We start from the raw sequence: 18,417 nt of genomic DNA on the forward strand, positions 1-18,417 counted from the left end.
CAAGAGTCTTCTCCAACACCACAGTTCAAAAGCATCAATTCTTCAGTGTTCAGCTTTCTTCACAGTCCAACTCTCACATCCATATATGACCACTGGAAAAACTATAGCCTTGACTAGATGGACCTTTGTTGGCAAAGTAATGTCTCTGCTTTTGAATATGCTATCTAGGCTGGTCATAACTTTCCTTCCAAGGTCTCAAGTACCTCCTATTTCCAAACTTATAATGGCAGTAGATGAAATGCAAATAGAAAATAATTTACAACTCTGGAAGTCATGGGAGGCCAATAAACACAGAGGATCAGAGACGAACAAGAGTGAAAATAGGAAACTCTTCACTCAAAATAAGTCTGCCATGCACAACCCTAAGTCACTGTAGAAACAAGCCATGGAAAGATGGTGACTCATCAGAAAATGAGTAATCTCCAGGCAGATTTTATTTTTAATTCAGTTGCTTGACAATGACTTTTAAAATAAGTACATACTTAAAGAAATAACTATACACTTCAAGACATAAATGAGGGCTTCCCTGGTGGTTCAGTGGTTGGCAGACCACCTATCAATGCAGGGGACACGGATTTAACCCCTGGTCTGGGAGTATCCCACATGCAAGCGAAGCAACTAAGCTTGTGAGCCCCAACTGCTGAGCACAAGTGGCACAGCTGCTGGGGTCCATGGGCCTTGGAGCCCATGCTGTACAGCAGGAGAAGCCACTGCAATGACAGGCCCACACACTGTATCTGGAGAGTGGCCACCCCCAACCCCGGCTCCTGGCAACGAGAGAAAGCCCACGCACAGCAACGAAGACCCAGCATGGCCAAAAATAAATAAAAATTTAAAAAACAAAGACCTAAGTGAAAGAATGATAATGAATTTAAAAATACGTTTCCAAGCAAAAGAAACAAAGCAAAAACAGGTAAATAAGAAAAGCAGAACCCAGGAGAATGTGGGTCTTAACCACGTGGGGAAAAAAGCTCAAACTCACTCATCAGAATGCAAAAAGAAACTCTCCTGAGGTACCGTTTTTACAAAGGTATTCAATTGGCAAAGATTAAAAGGTTGATAATACACCATGTTGGTGAATAAGAGGAAAATATCATAAATTCCAGTGGAAACTTAGCTGGCAGAGCCTCTGGAGAGGACAAAGGCAACATTTATCAAAATGACAGACACGGAGAGACGTGGACTCAGCGGTTCGTATGATTTTTTTCCTCCAAAAAGGAGAAAAGATTAAAAACCATGATCACAATGTGGTACATTGCTGAAACTGAAGAACATCAAAGATGAACAGAAAACCTTGAAAACGACCAAAGGGAAAAGAAAAACCAAGTTGCCACACAGTCTGTCACACAAAAAAGGAATAAGGAGAGATGAAGATTAGGCAGGATTTTTATCCCCAACAGCCAAGTCCAAGACTATGGAATAGCATCTTCAAAGGACTCAGAGGAAAATAACTGTCAGCCTGCAGTTTTATGCCCCAAGTAAGCATGCTCATCATTCCAGCAATTCCATTCCGGAGGTTCACCCAGGGAAGCCCTTGTGGTGTGCACGGGACAAAGGCAGGCATTGAACTTTGATCGTGTTGCTAAAAAACCAAAAGCAACTGATAAAAGACTGGGAAAGTGAATTGTGATGTGTTGCCTGCCATTCCAGTAAAGAAGGAATGCTGCCCGACCATCAGGCCATCAGTCACTGCCGACAGGACTCACAGTGGAGAAAAGCAGGATGCTAGCCCTGTAGAGTTAAGGTCTATGTCAAAGGCATGATTTCAATGAGCCCAGACTCTTGCATCTTCCCATTAATGGAGAAGCATTAATCCATTAGTTCAGATGTGTGATTAGCAGTCATCTTTTGATATTCTACTGCATGTAGGTCTGTTTGATTTTCAGCAAAATCCCCTATATATCTTAGCTCCTTCCTTACCTCTTCGGGACAGTTCCTCGGAGCTACCTGAGAAATTTTGTGTTGGTCTAGTCCTCAGGGCATTTGAGCTCAGTCAGTTCAGTCGTGGATGATTCTTTGCAACCCTGTGGACTGTAGCCTGCCACTCTCCTCTGTCCATGGCATTCTCCAGGCAAGAATACTGGAGCATGTTGCCATGCCCTCCTCCAGGGGATCTTCCAGACCCAGAGATCAAACCCATTTCTCCTGTGTCTCCAGCATTTCAGGCTGATTCTTTACCACTGAGCCACTGGGAAAGCCCAGCCCTTAATAAGGCCACTGAAAAAAACTTAACTTTCAGATTGTGAATTTGTCTGTCATCGACAGATGTATATGTGATAAAACACTATACAGCAGTTAAAATGAGTAATCTGAAGTGAGTATTTCTCAAGACCAGTAATCTAAGAAATCTGAGAGTAGCTTATCATTTGAATTCACAGCATGAAAACATTTGTGGATACATATTTATGTGGTAAAATATCAAAAACGTTTTGTATATCAATTTTCATTTTTCTGCAGGAAAGAAAGGAACGGAGTGGTGTTCTGGGGTCTTCCCAGAACATGATATTATGTTTGTGATATTTAATTTTTTGAAAAAGTATTGAAGCAAGCACAGTGAAACAGAGATTTCTTGTGGCAGAAGCGTGGGACCTGGGGGACCCTGGCGTTTCGCAGTGTGTCTGGGAGCTGCTGCCATGAAGCCTTGTGATACACGCTCGGGCTGGGTGCTTGCTGGTGAGGAGGCCGCATGCCCCCTGCCTGGGCGTCCAGCCATTGTGATGTGTCACAGAAGGTGATGCAACAGAAGAGCCGGGGTGCCTCCTCCAGAGTTAGTTCACTCACAGTTTCCCCCTCGAAGGAGAAACAGCCGAGAAGGAAGAAGGCAAAGCCCCAAGCCAATCCCAAACCATTTTGTATCACCTCATGTTTTCCATCAAGTAGCAAAGAGGCTGCCAGCAATCAGCTACTCGGCTGGGGGAGATGAGTGGGAGACCCAACTCGAGAGGGAGCTCCAGGCTCTTCAGGGCTCCCTCTGAGGACGCCAGCAGCGGCTCTAGTGGGAGCGCTGTGCTCCCACAGCAGGAAAACCCCGACGCCAGCGGGTACGTAACTGCAGGGTGATCTCCTTAAGATTTGATAGCGTACATGTCATGTATCACGTGTGCTCGTCCCCCTGGAAAATAACCTGCCTTTATAGAGAGAACCTCTGAAGATTTCTCTGGATCCCAGTACTTTCTGACCTGTTGTCTCCTTCTGTGGTAGGGGTTAATTACAGCAAGTGGGAGGGAAGATCTCCCAGAGGAGGGCATGGCAACCCACTCTAGTATTCTTGCCTGGGGAATCACCATGGACAGAGGAGCCTGGTGGGCTACAGTCCACAGGAACACAAAGAGTCGGACATGACTGAGCGACTAGGCACAGCACACACAGCAAGTGGGGGACGAAGTTTGTGGAAGAGAAGACATTCTTTTTAAAGGAATGAGTCTCACCAGCAGTGTGAAGTTATGACTGCAACCTGCAGCCTCATGGGTCGATCATTTGTCAGTGGCCTCCTGCTCAGTCTCTGCCAGGTGCAAGGTCCAGCACCATGCTTTGCAAGTCTTTACATGGAGGGCGCTTGTTACATCCCTGGGTGAGAACTGACTACACGGGCTGTTAGTGGGTGTACGTTTTGAGCTAACAACTGTGCTTCCTCTAACTGGAAGAAGGGGAAACAGCAGGAAATCTTGGACCACTTGGATGGCCCCAAAACCCAAGCCTCATCAACTTTGCCCTTGAAGGCACTGCCTGCTGGTAAAACAAAACAGAGAGTAATGAAATAACCACCCCACGGATAACAGCTAAGGTTTAATGAAAAAGCTTAGTGAACCTTTGGTTAATGTTCATTTAAGCCAGTCCCTTGGGAGGGTCTTATGACCTTTGAGTAACTTTCTTTAGACAGTGGATCCCTCATGTGACCAGTGAGATGTGAAGGATGGTGGTTTCAAGATTTCGTGTCCCTTCAGAGGAGACTTTTGGGACTACCTTCTTCTCTGTTGCTTTTAGCACATGTCTACAACAAACCAAGACAGTGTATTAAAAAGCAGAGATATCACTTTACCGACGAAGCCCATATAGTCAAAGCTATGTGTTGAAGCAGTCCAAGCTGGGATTGGAAAAGGATTTCCAGACAGAGTATTGCAGAAAGGAGAGTTTATTAAGAACAAAGAACAGAGATAATGTGGGCACTGCAAGCGCAGCGGGTCAACCTCCTGGCAGACCAGGGATGGTTGACAGTTTTTGTGGGTTAATAGCCAATTTTTATAGCCTCAAGGCAAAGAAAATTCCTACAGGAAAGCTGACACTAGTTGATTGGTTGGGCATCTTTGCCTAATTGGGAATCAGGAAGCTTGTTAGTGATTATTAGGGGGCTTTTGGCAACGGTTACAAAGGGGCTTAGGTTCAGCTTCAGAGGTGACCTTGATTCTGGGCTCTGCTTCTGTGGTTTTGGTGCAAAGCCTCCCACCTATGGCCTGGGGGACAGGACTCAACACTATGATTTTTCCACTAGTCATGTACAGATGTGAGTGTTGGACCATAGAGAAGGCCAAGTGCTGAAGAATTGGTGTTTTCGAACTGTGGTGCTGGAGAAGTCTCTTGAGAGCCCCTTGGACTGCAAGATCAGGCTACTCAATCCTAAAAGAAATCAACCCTGAATATTCATTGGAGGGACTGATGCTGAAGCTGAAGCTCCAATACTTTGCCCACCTGATGTGATGTGAGGAGTCAACTCATTGGAAAAGACCCTGGTGCTGGGAAAGATTGAAGGCAGGAGAAGAAGGAAACAACAGAGGATGAGATGGTTGGATGGCATCACTGACTCAATGGACATGAGTTTGAGCAAATTCTGGGAGATGAGAAAGGACAGGAAATCCTGGCGTGCTGCAGTTCATGGAGTCACAGAGTCAGACACGACTTAGCGACTGAACAACAATAACAATAACACATTGGACAGACAATGGGCACTATTGCTTTCTGTAAGTGGATGAGCTACTTAGAGATTCTGTACTGGGTGAAATTAGGTGGCTTGTGCTTCAGTTCAGTCACTCAGTCATGTCCGACTCTTTGTGACCCCATGAACCACAGCACACCAGGCCTCCCTGTCCATCACCAACTCCTGGAGTCCACCCAAACCCATGTCCATTGAGTTGGTGATGCCATCCAACCATCTTATCCTCTGTCGTCCCCTTCTCCTCCTACCCTCAATCTTTCCCAGGATCAGGGTCTTTTCAAATGAGTCAGCTCTTCGCATCAGGTGGCCAAAGTATTGGAGTTTTAGCTTCAACATCAGTCCTTCTAATGAACATCCATGACTGATCTCCTTTAGGATGGACTGGTTGGATCTCCTTGCAGTCCAAGGGACTCTCAAGAGTCTTCTCCAACACCACAATTCAAAAGCTTCAATTCTTCAGCGCTCAGCTTTCTTCACAGTCCAACTCTAACATCCACACATGACCACTGGAAAAACCATAGCCTTGACTAGATGGACCTTTGTTGACAAAGTAATGTCTCTGCTTTTTAAAATGCAATCTAGGTTGGTCATAACTTTCCTTCCAAGGAGTAAGTGTCTCTTAATTTCATGGTTGCAATCACCATCTGCAGTGATTTTGGAGCCCCTAAAAAGAAAGTCTGTCACTGTTTCCACTGTTTCCCCATCCATTTGCCATGAAGTGATGGGACCAGATGCCATGATCTTTGTTTTCTGAATGTTGAGCTTTAAGCCAACTTTTTCACTCCTCTTTCACCTTCATCAAGAGGCTCTTTAGTTCTTCTTCACTTTCTGCCATAAGGGTGATATCATCTACATATCTGAGGTTATTGATAGTTCTCCTGGCAATCTTGATTCCAGCTTGTGCTTCCTCCAGCCCAGAATTTCTCATGATGTACTCTGCATATAAGTTAAATAAACAGGGTGACAATATACAGCCTTGACGAACTCCTTTTCCTATTTGGAACCAGTCTGTTGTTCCATGTCCAGTTCTAACTGTTGCTTCCTGACCTGCATACAAATTTCTCAAGAGGCAGATCATGTGGTCTGGTATTCCCATCTCTTTCAGAATTTTCTACAGTTTATTGTGATCCATACAATCAAAGGCTTTGGCATAGTCAGTAAAGCAGAAATAGATGTTTTTCTGGAACTCTCTTGCTTTTTTCATTGATCCAGTGGATGTTGGCAATTTGATCTCTGGTTCCTCTGCCTTTTCTAAAACCAGCTTGAACATCTGGAAGTTCAAAGTTCACGTATTGCTGAAGCCCAGCTTGGAGAATTTTAAGCATCACTTTACTAGCATGTGAGATGAGTGCAGTTGTGCGGAAGTTTGAGAATTCTTTGGCATTGCCTTTCTTTGGGATTGGAATGAAAACTGACCTTTTCCAGTCCTGTGGCCACTGCTGAGTTGTTCAAATTTGCTGGCATATTGAGTACAGCACTTTCACAGCATCATCTTTCAGGATATGAAATAGCTCAACTGGAATTCCATCACCTCCACTAGCTTTGTTCGTAATGATGCTTCCTAACAAAATTCGCCCCCCACCATGCAATAAAACTTTCTCTGCTCCAAACTCCACCTTTCTGTATGGTCTGGCCTCACTGTGTGACCGGCACAGTCGGTGACAGCTTCACCCCCTTTTCTGAGCTGTGACTCAGTGCTTCTCCTGCTACATCAAGGTGCCTTCTGTAATTAATGAATGACTCATCATCAACTGGTTTTTATATGTTTTAAATAGAAATTTCAATTTGCTGTCTTAGAGTACTTTGTCCCAAAGCTCCTAGCCTTCTGTTTCAGTGAGATTAGTCTATTTTAGCCATTTTCTTTTTTTTTTTTTTCTCCTTTAAAAAAAAAATCTTTAAAGTTGGATGTGGAAAGGTCACTGAAATCACTTTGTGAAACTCTTTGGAAAGATCTGCTGAGACCGGATATGCACTAACCCAGCAATTTCTGGCCCAACAGAGCAGGACCCCATGGTGCTTGTCCCAACGCCCCTTGTCCTCCGCCTGCCTTTTGTCTGTGGAAAACTTGAGTCAAAGAATAAGTTTAATCAGGGAAATGAGAAATACAGAAACAAAAGAAAACGAAGGAGACCAGATAATAATAATGTAGTCATTAAGCATAGTCAAGGACCTTTTAGTTCCTAATATTCTGAGCCATATCCTGTGAGCTGTCTTATAGATAATGAAACCTCAGATAGAAGGAGTTAACTGCATAATGACCAGACTTTCCAAGGTGAACCCACAACTTAAACTGCCGAAATTCTGAGAACTGACCTCAAACACATGGGGAAAAATTGGACCCTGAAATTGAAGATTAACTGTACCTAAAACAATCAGGATGATGCTGGTCAGACCACCCGTGACCAATCTGAAGACAGCTATGGGAGCTGACTGTGCTGTTTCTGCATGGAGCCGCCTCCTGTCTACAAAAGCCCTTGTCCCACTGGTTGCCAGTGGGAGGGTGGAGTTGGCCTTTGGATCCACTGAGCTGTGCCATGATCTGTGCTTTTTTCTTTATGTATGTTATATTTCAATAAAAAGTGAGGGAAAGGGTTAGGATTGCTTTAGAGAATTTTATCAGAATTTTGTGTTCATTGACATAGTTCTTTGGACTTCCCAGCTGGCTCAGCAGTAAATAATCAGCCTGCCAGAGCAGGAGACACAGTTTCGATCCCTGGGAGGGGAAGATCCCCTGGAGTAGGAAATGGCAACCCATTTCAGTATTCTTGCCTGGAGAATTCCATAGACAGAGGAGCCTCGTGGGCTCAGTCCAGACTCTTTTTTTCTTTTTTCTTCTGGACTGATGATACATTGCAGACCTCTAGGATAACCTCCTTTGCTTTCTTCTTCATAAGCATTTGTAGGCATAAAAACCTGCAACAACAGGACAGTAATATGTGTGAAAGAGAGGGCTGTGTATGGTGTATATATGTGTGAATATGTATATATACCACTCTGAGTACTGTTTTCCCTCAGTTTCACAGTGGATTAGGAACTAAATTAACTCACATGCTCAGCCTAGTCATGTCTGTCGACTTGGTTGTAGAGGTTAAAGTTCAAATTAAAGGTTAAGAGTGGTGTATTGCTAAATTGTTTTTGCTGTTATTTTTCTTCTTTTTAGGTTAACTCGATCATGGAAGGCTGTCATGGGTATGGTGTTTATACTGACCTTACTTCTTCTAGGTGAGTCTTACTAAGCAACGATCCTTGAAGCCATTTCACAGGGTGTGTGTGTGATGAGAGAGCTGGCAGGGGAATGACTCACATTTGCAGTAAATGCCCCAGAAACCTGGAAGTGACTGAATGCTCTTGAACCATTCCTTCCCCTCGCTCAATATTTATTTATGAATCTGTTTGGCAGCATCAGATCTTAGTTGCGGCATGAAGAGTCTTCATTGCGTCATGCAGGGTCTTCCTTGTGGCTTGTGGGCTCAGTGGTTGCAGCACTCAGGTTCTCTTGTAAAAGTGATCTGGGTTTCTTTGTTGAAAACTTAGTGAGAACTTTATTTCTCTTAGAGTTGTTACCAGATCTAAGCTTGTTCTGTTTGACAAGAACAGGTCGATAAATCGGGAGACAGGGTATCAAGGCAAGAAATAGAGACTTTATTCAGAAAGCTGGGCATCCGAGAAGATGGTGGATGAGAGTCCTGGAGTACTATGTTATGGGGTCTGGATGCCAGTTTCTTTTACAGAACAGAGGAGGAGGAGGAGGAGGAAAGGAAGTAAAGTAAAAAGACCATGAAGCGAAAGTGTAAGTCACTCAGTCCTGCAGTGCCGAGTAGTAGTCGTAGTGGTAGTGTTAGTCACTCAGTCGTGTCTGACTCTGAGACCCCATGGACTGTAGCCCACCAGGTTCCTCTGTCCATAGAATTCTCCAGGCAAGAATACTGGATGGGTTGCCAATCCCTTCTTTCTCCAGGGGATCTTCCCAACCCAGGGATTGAATCCAGGTCTCCTGCTTTGCCGTCTACTCCAGTATTCGTGCCTGGAGAATCCCATGGACAGAGGAGACCCACGGGCCACAGTCCACGGGGTCGCAAAGAGTCAAACACAACTGAGCGACTAACACTACTGAGCGACTAACACTACCATTACTCCTGCTTTGCAGGCAAATTCTTTACCATCTGAGCCATCTGGGAAATCAAAAGGCCATAAGTGTTGCAAAATACCTCCTGGTTTGGCCATCCTCAGGGAAGGGATGCATTCATTTCTTTTTCCTGCTGTCATTCACAAGTGGGCAGGGTCAGAATGTCTCCCAGTGAGCTGAACAAAGACACTTTAGTTTAACATTCATGCAGTAGGGAAGGGTTCCCCAAGGCAAGCCATTATGTATAGACAATATCTTTTTAATGGACAAAAGCCGTGGGAAGCAATGATTAAAGTAAAAGAAACAGATCCAATATGGAGTCAGATTTTTTTCTTCCCTGTTACATAATCATGGTTCCAAATAAGAGAAATTGCTTTGAAGTTAGGAATCCTTGATATTTCTATTGCAAACACATAGAATTGATCTTTTCTAAATCTGGGCGACTCATCTTGAAGGATTTTGACAACCAGAGACTGACTCATCATGGGGTTCTTGAAGAAATGCTAGAACACATGCTTTGCCATTTTCTGGCTGTAAATATCACACACCATGAATCCAAGTACAATGAGGAATTGTTCTGTGGTACGTGGACACCTTGAATTGCAGAGTGTCCAGGGACGTCAGAGTTTCACCCAGCTATCGCCACAAAATGCCATTTTACGCAGCAACGGGGGCTGTTCAGTTGGGCTTGCACATGGATACCTGGACTGAGGGCTCTCTGAAGTCTGTGCCAGCCTTCCGTCAGCTGCATCTTAGTGCCCTGAGCACCCACCCCATCTCAGCAGACCTCTAAACTTCATCTTGAAGTTTCCAGTTCTACTGAGAACTGCACACTGTCTGGCTCTGTTGCTTCCATCTGTCTGGTCTTCACCTCTGCTGATTTCAGCCTGTGAGCTTCAGCAGCCCTCCCCCGACCCCGTGGCTGTTGCCGGCTCCTGACTCACGAGCCCTCTGCCCCGACTCACGAGCCCTCTGCCCTTGAGACTTCCCACAGCCCTACCCCAGCCCTGTGTCCAGTGACGCACGCCTGCTCTTCTGAGGCTCCACCGCCCTGCCTGTGTCAGGAACACGCCCTGTGAACAGTAGAATTGTTTGTGCTCAGAATTTTCCTTATTTTGGAAACGAATGCCCTATATCCCTTAGACATTTTTTTTGATGATTTTTGTTGATGTGGACCATTTTTAAAGTCTTTATTGAATTTGTTACAATATTGCTTCTGTTTTACTTTTTTTTTTTTTGGTTGAGAGGCATGTGGGATCTTATTTTCCAACCAGGGACTGAATCTGCAATCCCTTCATTGGAAGGGGAAGTTTTAACCACCGGCCTGCCAGCAAAGTCTCTGCTTTGACATCTTTTAAGATTGAAATATATACATCTTCTTAGTGCGTACAAACTGCTTCTTTGTCTTTCCCCACTCAGGTTTGATCCCTGGGTTGGGAAGATCCCCTGGAGACGGCAATGGCACCCCACTCCAGTACTCTTGCCTGGAGAATCCCATGGACGGAGGAGCCTGGTAGGCTACAGTCCATGGGATCACAAAGAGTCGGACACGACTGAGCGACTTCACTTTCACTGTAAGGTTACTCATTTGCCCACAAAAGTGCCAGATCCTTTTTAGCCACCACTGACGTGTTAATGATTTCAATGGAATTAAACTGAACTTGCATCCATTTTTATTTGCTAGGGTGAAATCCACATAATATAAAACGAACCATTTTGACATGAACAACTCAGTGGAATTTAGTGCATTCACAATGTTGTGCAAGTACTACTTCTATTTCCAAAATATTTTCATCGATGCCAAAAGAAATCCCACACTCTTAGTCAATCCCCAGCCCCACCCCACCCCCACCCTCTGGCAACAACCACCAATATGCTTTCTGTTTCTAAGGACACACGTGTTCTGAATGTGTCATATAAATGGAATCATACAATGTATGGCCATTTTTGTTGGGCTTCTTTCACTAAGCTCATGTTCTTGAGGCTCATCCCTGTTGTAGACGGATCATTCCTTTTTGTAGCTGAATAACATTGCAATGTATGGATAGACCACAGTTTGTTTATCCATTCAGCTATGGATGAACATCCAGTGTGTCCACCCTTTGGGTATTGTGTATAGAACATGTATGTACACGTATTTGTTTCAGTCAGTTTAGTCGCTCTGTTGTATGTGACTCTTTGCAACCCCATGAACCACAGCACGCCAGGCCTCCCTGTCCATCACCAACTGCCAGAATCCACCCAAACTCATGTCCATCAAGGCGGTGATGCCATCCAACAATCTCCTCCTGCCCTCAATATTTCCCAGCATTAGGGTCTTTACAAATGAGTCAGCTCTTCGCATCATGTGGCCAAAGTATTGGAGTTTCAGCCTCAGCATCAGTCCTTCCAGTGAATATTCAGGACTGATCTCCTTTAGGATGGACTGGTTGGATCTCCTTGCAGACCAAGGGACTCTCAAGAGTCTTCTCCAACACTACACTTCAAAAGCATCAATTCTTCAGTGCTCAGCTTTCTTTATAGTACAACTCTCACATCTATACATGACCACTGGAAAAACCATAGCCTTGACGAGACGGACCTTTGTTGGCAAAGTGATGTCTCTGCTTTTTTAATATGCTGTCTAGGTTGGTCATAACTTTCCTTCCAAGGACTAAGCGTCTTTTAATTTCATGGCTGCAGCCACCATCTGCAGTGATTTTGGAGCCTCCAAAAATAAAGTCAGCCACTGTTTCTATGGTTTCCCCATCTATTTGCCATGAAGTGACGGGACCAGATGCCATGATCTTCGTTTTCTGAATGTTGAGCTTTAAGCCAACTTTTTCACTCTCCTCTTTCACTTTCATCCAGAGGCTCTTTAGTTCTTCTTCACTTTCTGCCATAAGGATGGTGTCATCTCCATATCTGAGGTTATTGATATTTCTCCTGGCAATCTTGATTCCAGCTTGTGCTTCATCCAGCCCAGTGTTTCTCATGATGTGCTCTGCATATGAGTTAAATAAGCAGGGTGACAATATACAGCCTAGATGTACTCCTTTTCCTATTTGGAACATGTCTGTTGTTCCGTGTCCAGTTCTAATCGTTGCTTCCTGACTTGCATACAGGCTTCTCAAGAGGCAGGTCAGGTGGTCTGGTAGTCCCATCTCTTTCAGAATTTTCCACAGTTTACTGTGATCCACACAATCAAAGACTTTGGCATAGTCAATAAAGCAGAAGTAAATGTTTTTCTGGAACTCTCTTGCTTTTTTGATGATTGAACAGATGTTGGCAATTTGATCTCTTGTTCCTCTGCCTTTTCTAAATCCAGCTTGAACATCTGGAAGTTCACCATTTACGTATTGCTGAAGCCTATGTTGGAGAATTTTGAGCATTGCTTTACTAGCGTGTGAGATGAGTGCAATTGTGCGGTAGTTTGAGCATTCTTTGGCATTGCCTTTCTTTGGGATTGGAATGAAAACTGATCTTTTCCAGTCCTGTGGCCACTACTGAGTTGTCCAAATTTGCTGGGATATTGAGTGCAGCACTTTCACAGCATCATCTTTCAGGATTTGGAATAGCTCAACTGGAATTCCATCACCTCCACTAGCTTTGTTCGTAGTGATGCTTCCTAAGGCCCACTTGACTTCACATTCCAGGACGTCTGGCTCTAGGTGAGTGATCACAGCATCGTGATTATCTGAGTTGTGAAGATCTTTTTGTACAGTTCTGTGTATTCTTGCCACCGCTTCTTAATATCTTCTGCTTCTGTAAGGTCCATACCATTTCTGTCCTTTATTGAGCCTATCTTTGCATGAAATGTTCCCTTGGTATCTCTTAATTTTCTTGACAAGATCTCTAGTCTTTCCCATTCTATTGTTTTCCTCTATTTCTTTGCATTGATCGCTGAGGGAGGCTTTCTTATTTCTTCTTGCTATTCTTTGGAACTCTGCATTCAAATGGATATATCTTTCCTTTTTTCCTTTGCTTTTCACTTCTCTTCTTTTCACAGCTATTTGTAAGGCCTCCTCAGACAGCCATTTTGCTTTTTTGCATTTCTTTTTCTTGGGGATGTTCTTGATTCCTGTCTCCTGTACAATGTCACGAACCTCACTCCATAGTTCATCAGTCACTCTATCAGGTCTAGTCCCTTAAATCTATTTCTCACTTCCACTGTATAGTCATAAAGGATTTGATTTAGGTCATACCTGAATAGTCTAGTGGTTTTCCCCACTTTCTTCAATATCGTCTGAATTTGGCAATAAGGAGTTCGTGATCTGAGCCACAGTCAGCTCCCAGTCTTATTTTTGCTGGCTGTATAGAGCTTCTCCATCTTTGGCTGCAAAGAATATAATCAATCTGATTTCAGTGTTGACCATCTGGTGATGCCCATGTGTAGAGTCTTCTCTCGTGTTGTTGGAAGATGGTGTTTGCTATGACCAGTGCATTCTCTTGGCTGAACTCTATTAACCTTTGCCCTGCTTCATTCTGTACTCCAAGGCCAAATTTGCCTGTTACTCCAGGTGTTTCTTGACTTCCTACTTTTGTATTCCAGTCCCCTATAATGAGAAGGACATCTTTTGGGGTTGTTATTTTAGAAAGGCTTGTAGGTCTTCATAGAACCGTTCAACTTCAGCTTCTTCAGCATTACTGGTTGGGGCATAGACTTGGATTACCGTGATATTGAATGGTTTGCCTTGGAAACGAACAGAGATCATTCTGTCATTTATGAGATTGCATCCAAGTACTGCATTTCAGACTCTTTTGTTGACTATGATGTCTACTCCATTTCTTCTAAGGGGTTCCTGCCCACAGTAGTAGATATAATGGTCATCTGAGTTAAATTCACCCATTCCGGTCCATTTTAGTTCACTGATTTCTAGAATGTCAATGTTCACTCTTGCCATCTCCTGTTTGACCACTTCCAATTTGCCTTGATTCATGGACCTGACATTCCAGGTTCCTATGCAATATTGCTCTTTACAGCATTGGACCTTGCTTCCATCACCAGTTGCATCCACAGCTGGGTATTGTTTTTGCTTTGTCTCCATCCCTTCATTCTTTCTGGAGTTATTTCTCTACTGATCTCCAGTAGCATATTGGGCACCTACTGACCTGGGAAGTTCATCTTTCAGTGTCATATCTTTTTGCCTTTTCATACTGTTCATGGGGTTCTCAAGGCAAGAATACTGAAGTGGTTTGCCATTCCCTTCTCCAGTGGACCACATTCTGTCAGACCTCTCTACCATGACCCATCTGTCTTGGGTGGCCCCACACAGCATGGCTTAGTTTCAATGAGTTAGACAAGGCTGTGGTCTGTGTGATCAGATTGGCTAGTTGTCTGTGATTATGGTTTCAGTCTGTCTTCCCTCTGATGTCCTCTCTCAGTACCTACCGTCTTACTTGGGTTTCTCTTACCCTGAGTGTGGAGTATCTCTTCACGGCTGCTCCAGCAAAGCGCAGCTGCCGCCTCTGACCTTGGACGTGGAGTAGTTCCTCTCGGCCGCTCCTGCGCTATCGCAGCCACTGCTCCTTTGTTTGAATACCTGTTTTCAATTCTATGGGTTATGCACCTACTAGTAAATTGCTAGGGAGGAATTGCCACTGTTTTTTGGAAAAACTGCACCATGTTACTTTCCCAGTAGCAGTGTGTGGTGGTCCCAGTTTTCCCACATCCTCACCAACACTTGCCATTCTTTTTTCACAACTGTAGCCATCCTGGTAGATGTGAAGTGCTGTCTCACTGGGATTTTGTATTTTTTATTCTGTACTTTATATTTCCCTAATGACTGCTATCTAGAGAAGGACATAGCAACCCACTCCAGTATTCTTGCCAGGGAAATTCTGTGGACAGAGGAGCCTGGCAGGCTACAGTCCATGGGGTTGCAAGAGTCGGACATGAGTTAGTGACTAAATCACCACCACCACCAATGAATGATATAAACTAATATTGAGCAACTTTTTACGTACTTGTTTGCCATTTATACCTCTTCTTTGGAGAAAATTTCTTCTAATCTTTTGCCCATTTAATTGGGGTTTTGTCTTTTTGTTGTTGACTTGTAAGAGTTTTTTAAAAATATATTCTGGATACTAGACTCTTCTCAGATACATAATATTTCCCTTCATTCAATAGATTGTCCTTTTACTTTTTAAGTAATGTCCTTTGATGCGTAAAAGGTTTCAGTTTTAATGATGTCATATCTAAGAATCCATTACTAAATTCTAGGTCATGACAGCTTACCCCCATGTTTTTTCTGAGAACTTTATGATTTTTACTGTTATGTTTAGCTAATCGATCCATTTTGAGTTACTTTTTATATATAATATGAATTTTTAAATTTCATTTTCATTTTTTAGCAAATGAATTAAAAATGAACCAAATTCATTTTTTAGCAAATGGATATCTTGTTGTCTCAGCATCATTTGTTGGAAAGATATTTTTCCCCATTGAATGGTCTTGTTACCCTTGTCAAAAAATTCAGTCAGCCCTAGATGTATAGGCCTAGCTCTGGATTTGCAATTCTCTTCTTTCTCATCACACTTGATAATCTCAGTTGTTCTATTTTTGAGTTCACTGAATCTCTCTGTTGCCTGCTAACATCTGCTGTTGAGCCTATTTAGTGAATTTTTTCATTTCAGCTACTGTACTTTACATCTCCAGAACTTGTACTTGTTTCCTTTTGTAATTTTTCAATTGATATTCTCATTTCATTCATACTTCATTTCTTTGGTTTTCTTTACTTCTTTTCTATGGTTTCCTTTAGTTTTTGAGCATATTTAAGACAGTTGATTTGTAAAGTTTTTGTTCAGTGAGTTCAAAGTTTGAGCTTCCTCAGAGATGTCAGTCAAATTTTTTTCCCTTTAATGAGGTGTACTTTTCTTTGTATGCTTTGTAATTTTGTGTTGTAAACCAGACATTTCAGTTTCATAATGCAGTAACTCTAGGAATTGGCATTTCCCCTTTTCCAAAGGTTGCTTTATTACTTGTTGAGGGCTGTAGTCATTTGTTTGTTTAGTGATGGTCACTTTTCTGATATCACAGTGGTCAACCAATGTCCTGACAGGTTTCCTAGGATCAATGAATAAGAAAGAGAGAGCAAGGATGTGAGAACCGCTCTCCCAGTCCGGGCTGTTTGGCTCTAAGCTGGGACACTATTTCAAGGCCAAACTGGGCCACCCACAACTCTGTCATAAACTTCACCTCCTGTTTGCATGCAGCCCACAGATCCACCTAAGGTGCAAGCCTGGGGTCTTCTCTGGGATCTTTCTTGAGCATGTGTCCAGTCCTGGACACTCACACCGCACTCTCCCTTCCCTTCCAAGCCCTTGTTCCCACATGAGCCTTCATCCTCTGCCTTCTCTCTCCCTTGATGTTGGATCTGTCTGCCACTTTCTCCATTCACAGTCCCTTGCTCAGATGGTCATGGCCAGTTTATGTCTTTAATTCTTTCAACAGTCATTATACCCTCCCAGAAGATTTTTCTAGTGCATGGGAGTGGATGGAAACAAAGATTGGCCTCTGCACTAGACAATCAGGGCAACACCAGGCAGATAAGCACATAGAGTCAAAGTAGTTGAAGAATAAGGTCTGTGTTAGATCCCTGGCACAAGCAAGCTGCATCAGAAATATTGGCTGCCACCCACAAAGCCACTGCCACCATTCTGGGCGATAGTATGCAAGTGAGTGATAATGCCACACTGCTCTCTTGCCAAAAATAATCTGCCCTTTCCTTCAGTCCTCTGGTTGATGCAAGCTTGTGATTAGGTTTTGGAATTCCAATAAAGTTGATCTTGATAGTCTTTGCCAGCTGATGATTGTTTCAATGGAGAAACAATTTTTTGAGCACCTTTTGCTGCCATTGAAAATTATTGTCCCTCAAGATCCTGACATAGGACTTCCCTGATGGTCCAGTGATAAACAATCTGCCTGCCAATGCAGGGGACAAGGGTTTGATCCCTGGTCCGGGAAGATCCCACATGCTGAGGAGCAGCTAAGCCTGTGAGCCTCAACTACTGAAGCGTGTGCAGCGTAGAGCCTGTGCTCTACAACAACAGGAGTCACTGCGGCGAGAAGCCTGAGCACTGCAAATGGACAGGAGCCCCCTTGGTCTCAGCTAGAGAAAATTCCCCACAGCACCGAAGACCCACAACACAATGAAAAAAGAAAAAAAAAAAGTAACTTGCTATAGCTTCCCTCCTTAGAGAAATTTATATTAATATATGTTGTCAACAACAATTCAACTAACAATCAAGTTAAGAAAAAAGAGGAATTTTATCCAAGCTAAACTGAGGATTGTATCCCACGAGACAGACTCTTAGAAGCTCTGAGACCTGTTCCATGTGTTAGAAGTTGAAGGCACAGTCATACACATTTTTGAGACAAAGGCTCATATGTTAAAATGACACACTGATATTTATATAAAGTTCATCCCCATTTTTGAGGCACTCTGATTAACGTGTAATGTGCATGCACACCATACATCAAGGAGGGAGGGAGGAGGCCTGAATGGACACAGAGAAGGAACTTTTATTTTTTTCTTGTGCTGCCTGAAAATATAAATTGTTTCATCAATGTAAAATATAAGTATTTCAAGATAAACTCTTTAACCGAAGTTGATCTTTTCTTTAACAGGATTTATAAATCACATGAAGCTTAAAGAGAAAGCGTTTCCTCAGAAATCTAGACAAATTTATGCTGTAATTGCAGAATATGGTTCACGGCTTTACAATTACCAGGTGATGTTTCCTTAAATCATTTTGTCTGTTACTCATTTAAAATTTAATGTGCTACAAAAGAGAGTCCAACTAGACATGTGTTATATTGGTTTTGCATGTGACTATCTAATAGAACATCTAATAGGTGTTCAAGCTCGATTTAGAAAAGGCACAGGAACCAGAGATCAAATTGTCAGCGTCCACTGGATCATTGAAAAAGCAAGAGAGTTCCAGAAAAACATCAACTTCTGCTTTATTGACTATACCAAAGCCTTTGACTCTGTAGATCACAACAAACTGGAAAATTCTTCAATTGATGGGAATACCAGACCACCTGACCTGCTTCCTGAGAAACCTGTATGCGGGTCAAGAAGCAACAGTTAGAACTGGACTTGGAACAACAAACTGGTTCCAAATCAGGAAACGAGTACATCAAGGCTGTATATTGTCACCCTGCTTATTTAACTTATATGCAGAGTACATCATGAGAAATGCTGGGATGGAAGAAGCACGAGCTGAAATCAAGATTGCCTGGAGAAATATCAATAACCTCAGATATGCAGATGACACCACCCTTATGGCAGAAAGCAAAGAAGAACTAAGGAGCCTCTTGATGAAAGTGAAAGAGGAGAGTGAAAAAGCTGGGTTAAAACTCAACATTCAGAAAACT

At 43.1% G+C, this 18,417-nt stretch overlaps 1 protein-coding gene across 3 annotated transcripts in view; it reads left to right on the forward strand.

The window, feature by feature from the left end:
- The window catches only part of SUN3 (Sad1 and UNC84 domain containing 3), a 51,763-nt gene that overhangs the window by 2,929 nt on the left and 30,417 nt on the right, over window positions 1–18,417 (forward strand). For 2 of the 3 annotated variants that reach the window (XM_019959649.2, XM_070787455.1), the window contains exons 2-3: window positions 8,091–8,152; window positions 17,665–17,768. In XM_019959649.2, the coding sequence (XP_019815208.2) occupies window positions 8,116–8,152; window positions 17,665–17,768 (141 nt within the window). In that variant the 5' untranslated portion in view covers window positions 8,091–8,115. Of the gene's footprint in view, window positions 1–2,684; window positions 3,042–8,090; window positions 8,153–17,664; window positions 17,769–18,417 lie in introns of those variants that run through there. The other variant, XM_070787454.1, reaches the window with a different exon arrangement.

The sequence above is a fragment of the Bos indicus genome, chromosome 4 (genome assembly GCF_029378745.1).
Source record: "Bos indicus isolate NIAB-ARS_2022 breed Sahiwal x Tharparkar chromosome 4, NIAB-ARS_B.indTharparkar_mat_pri_1.0, whole genome shotgun sequence".
Classification (NCBI taxonomy): Eukaryota; Metazoa; Chordata; class Mammalia; order Artiodactyla; family Bovidae; genus Bos; species Bos indicus.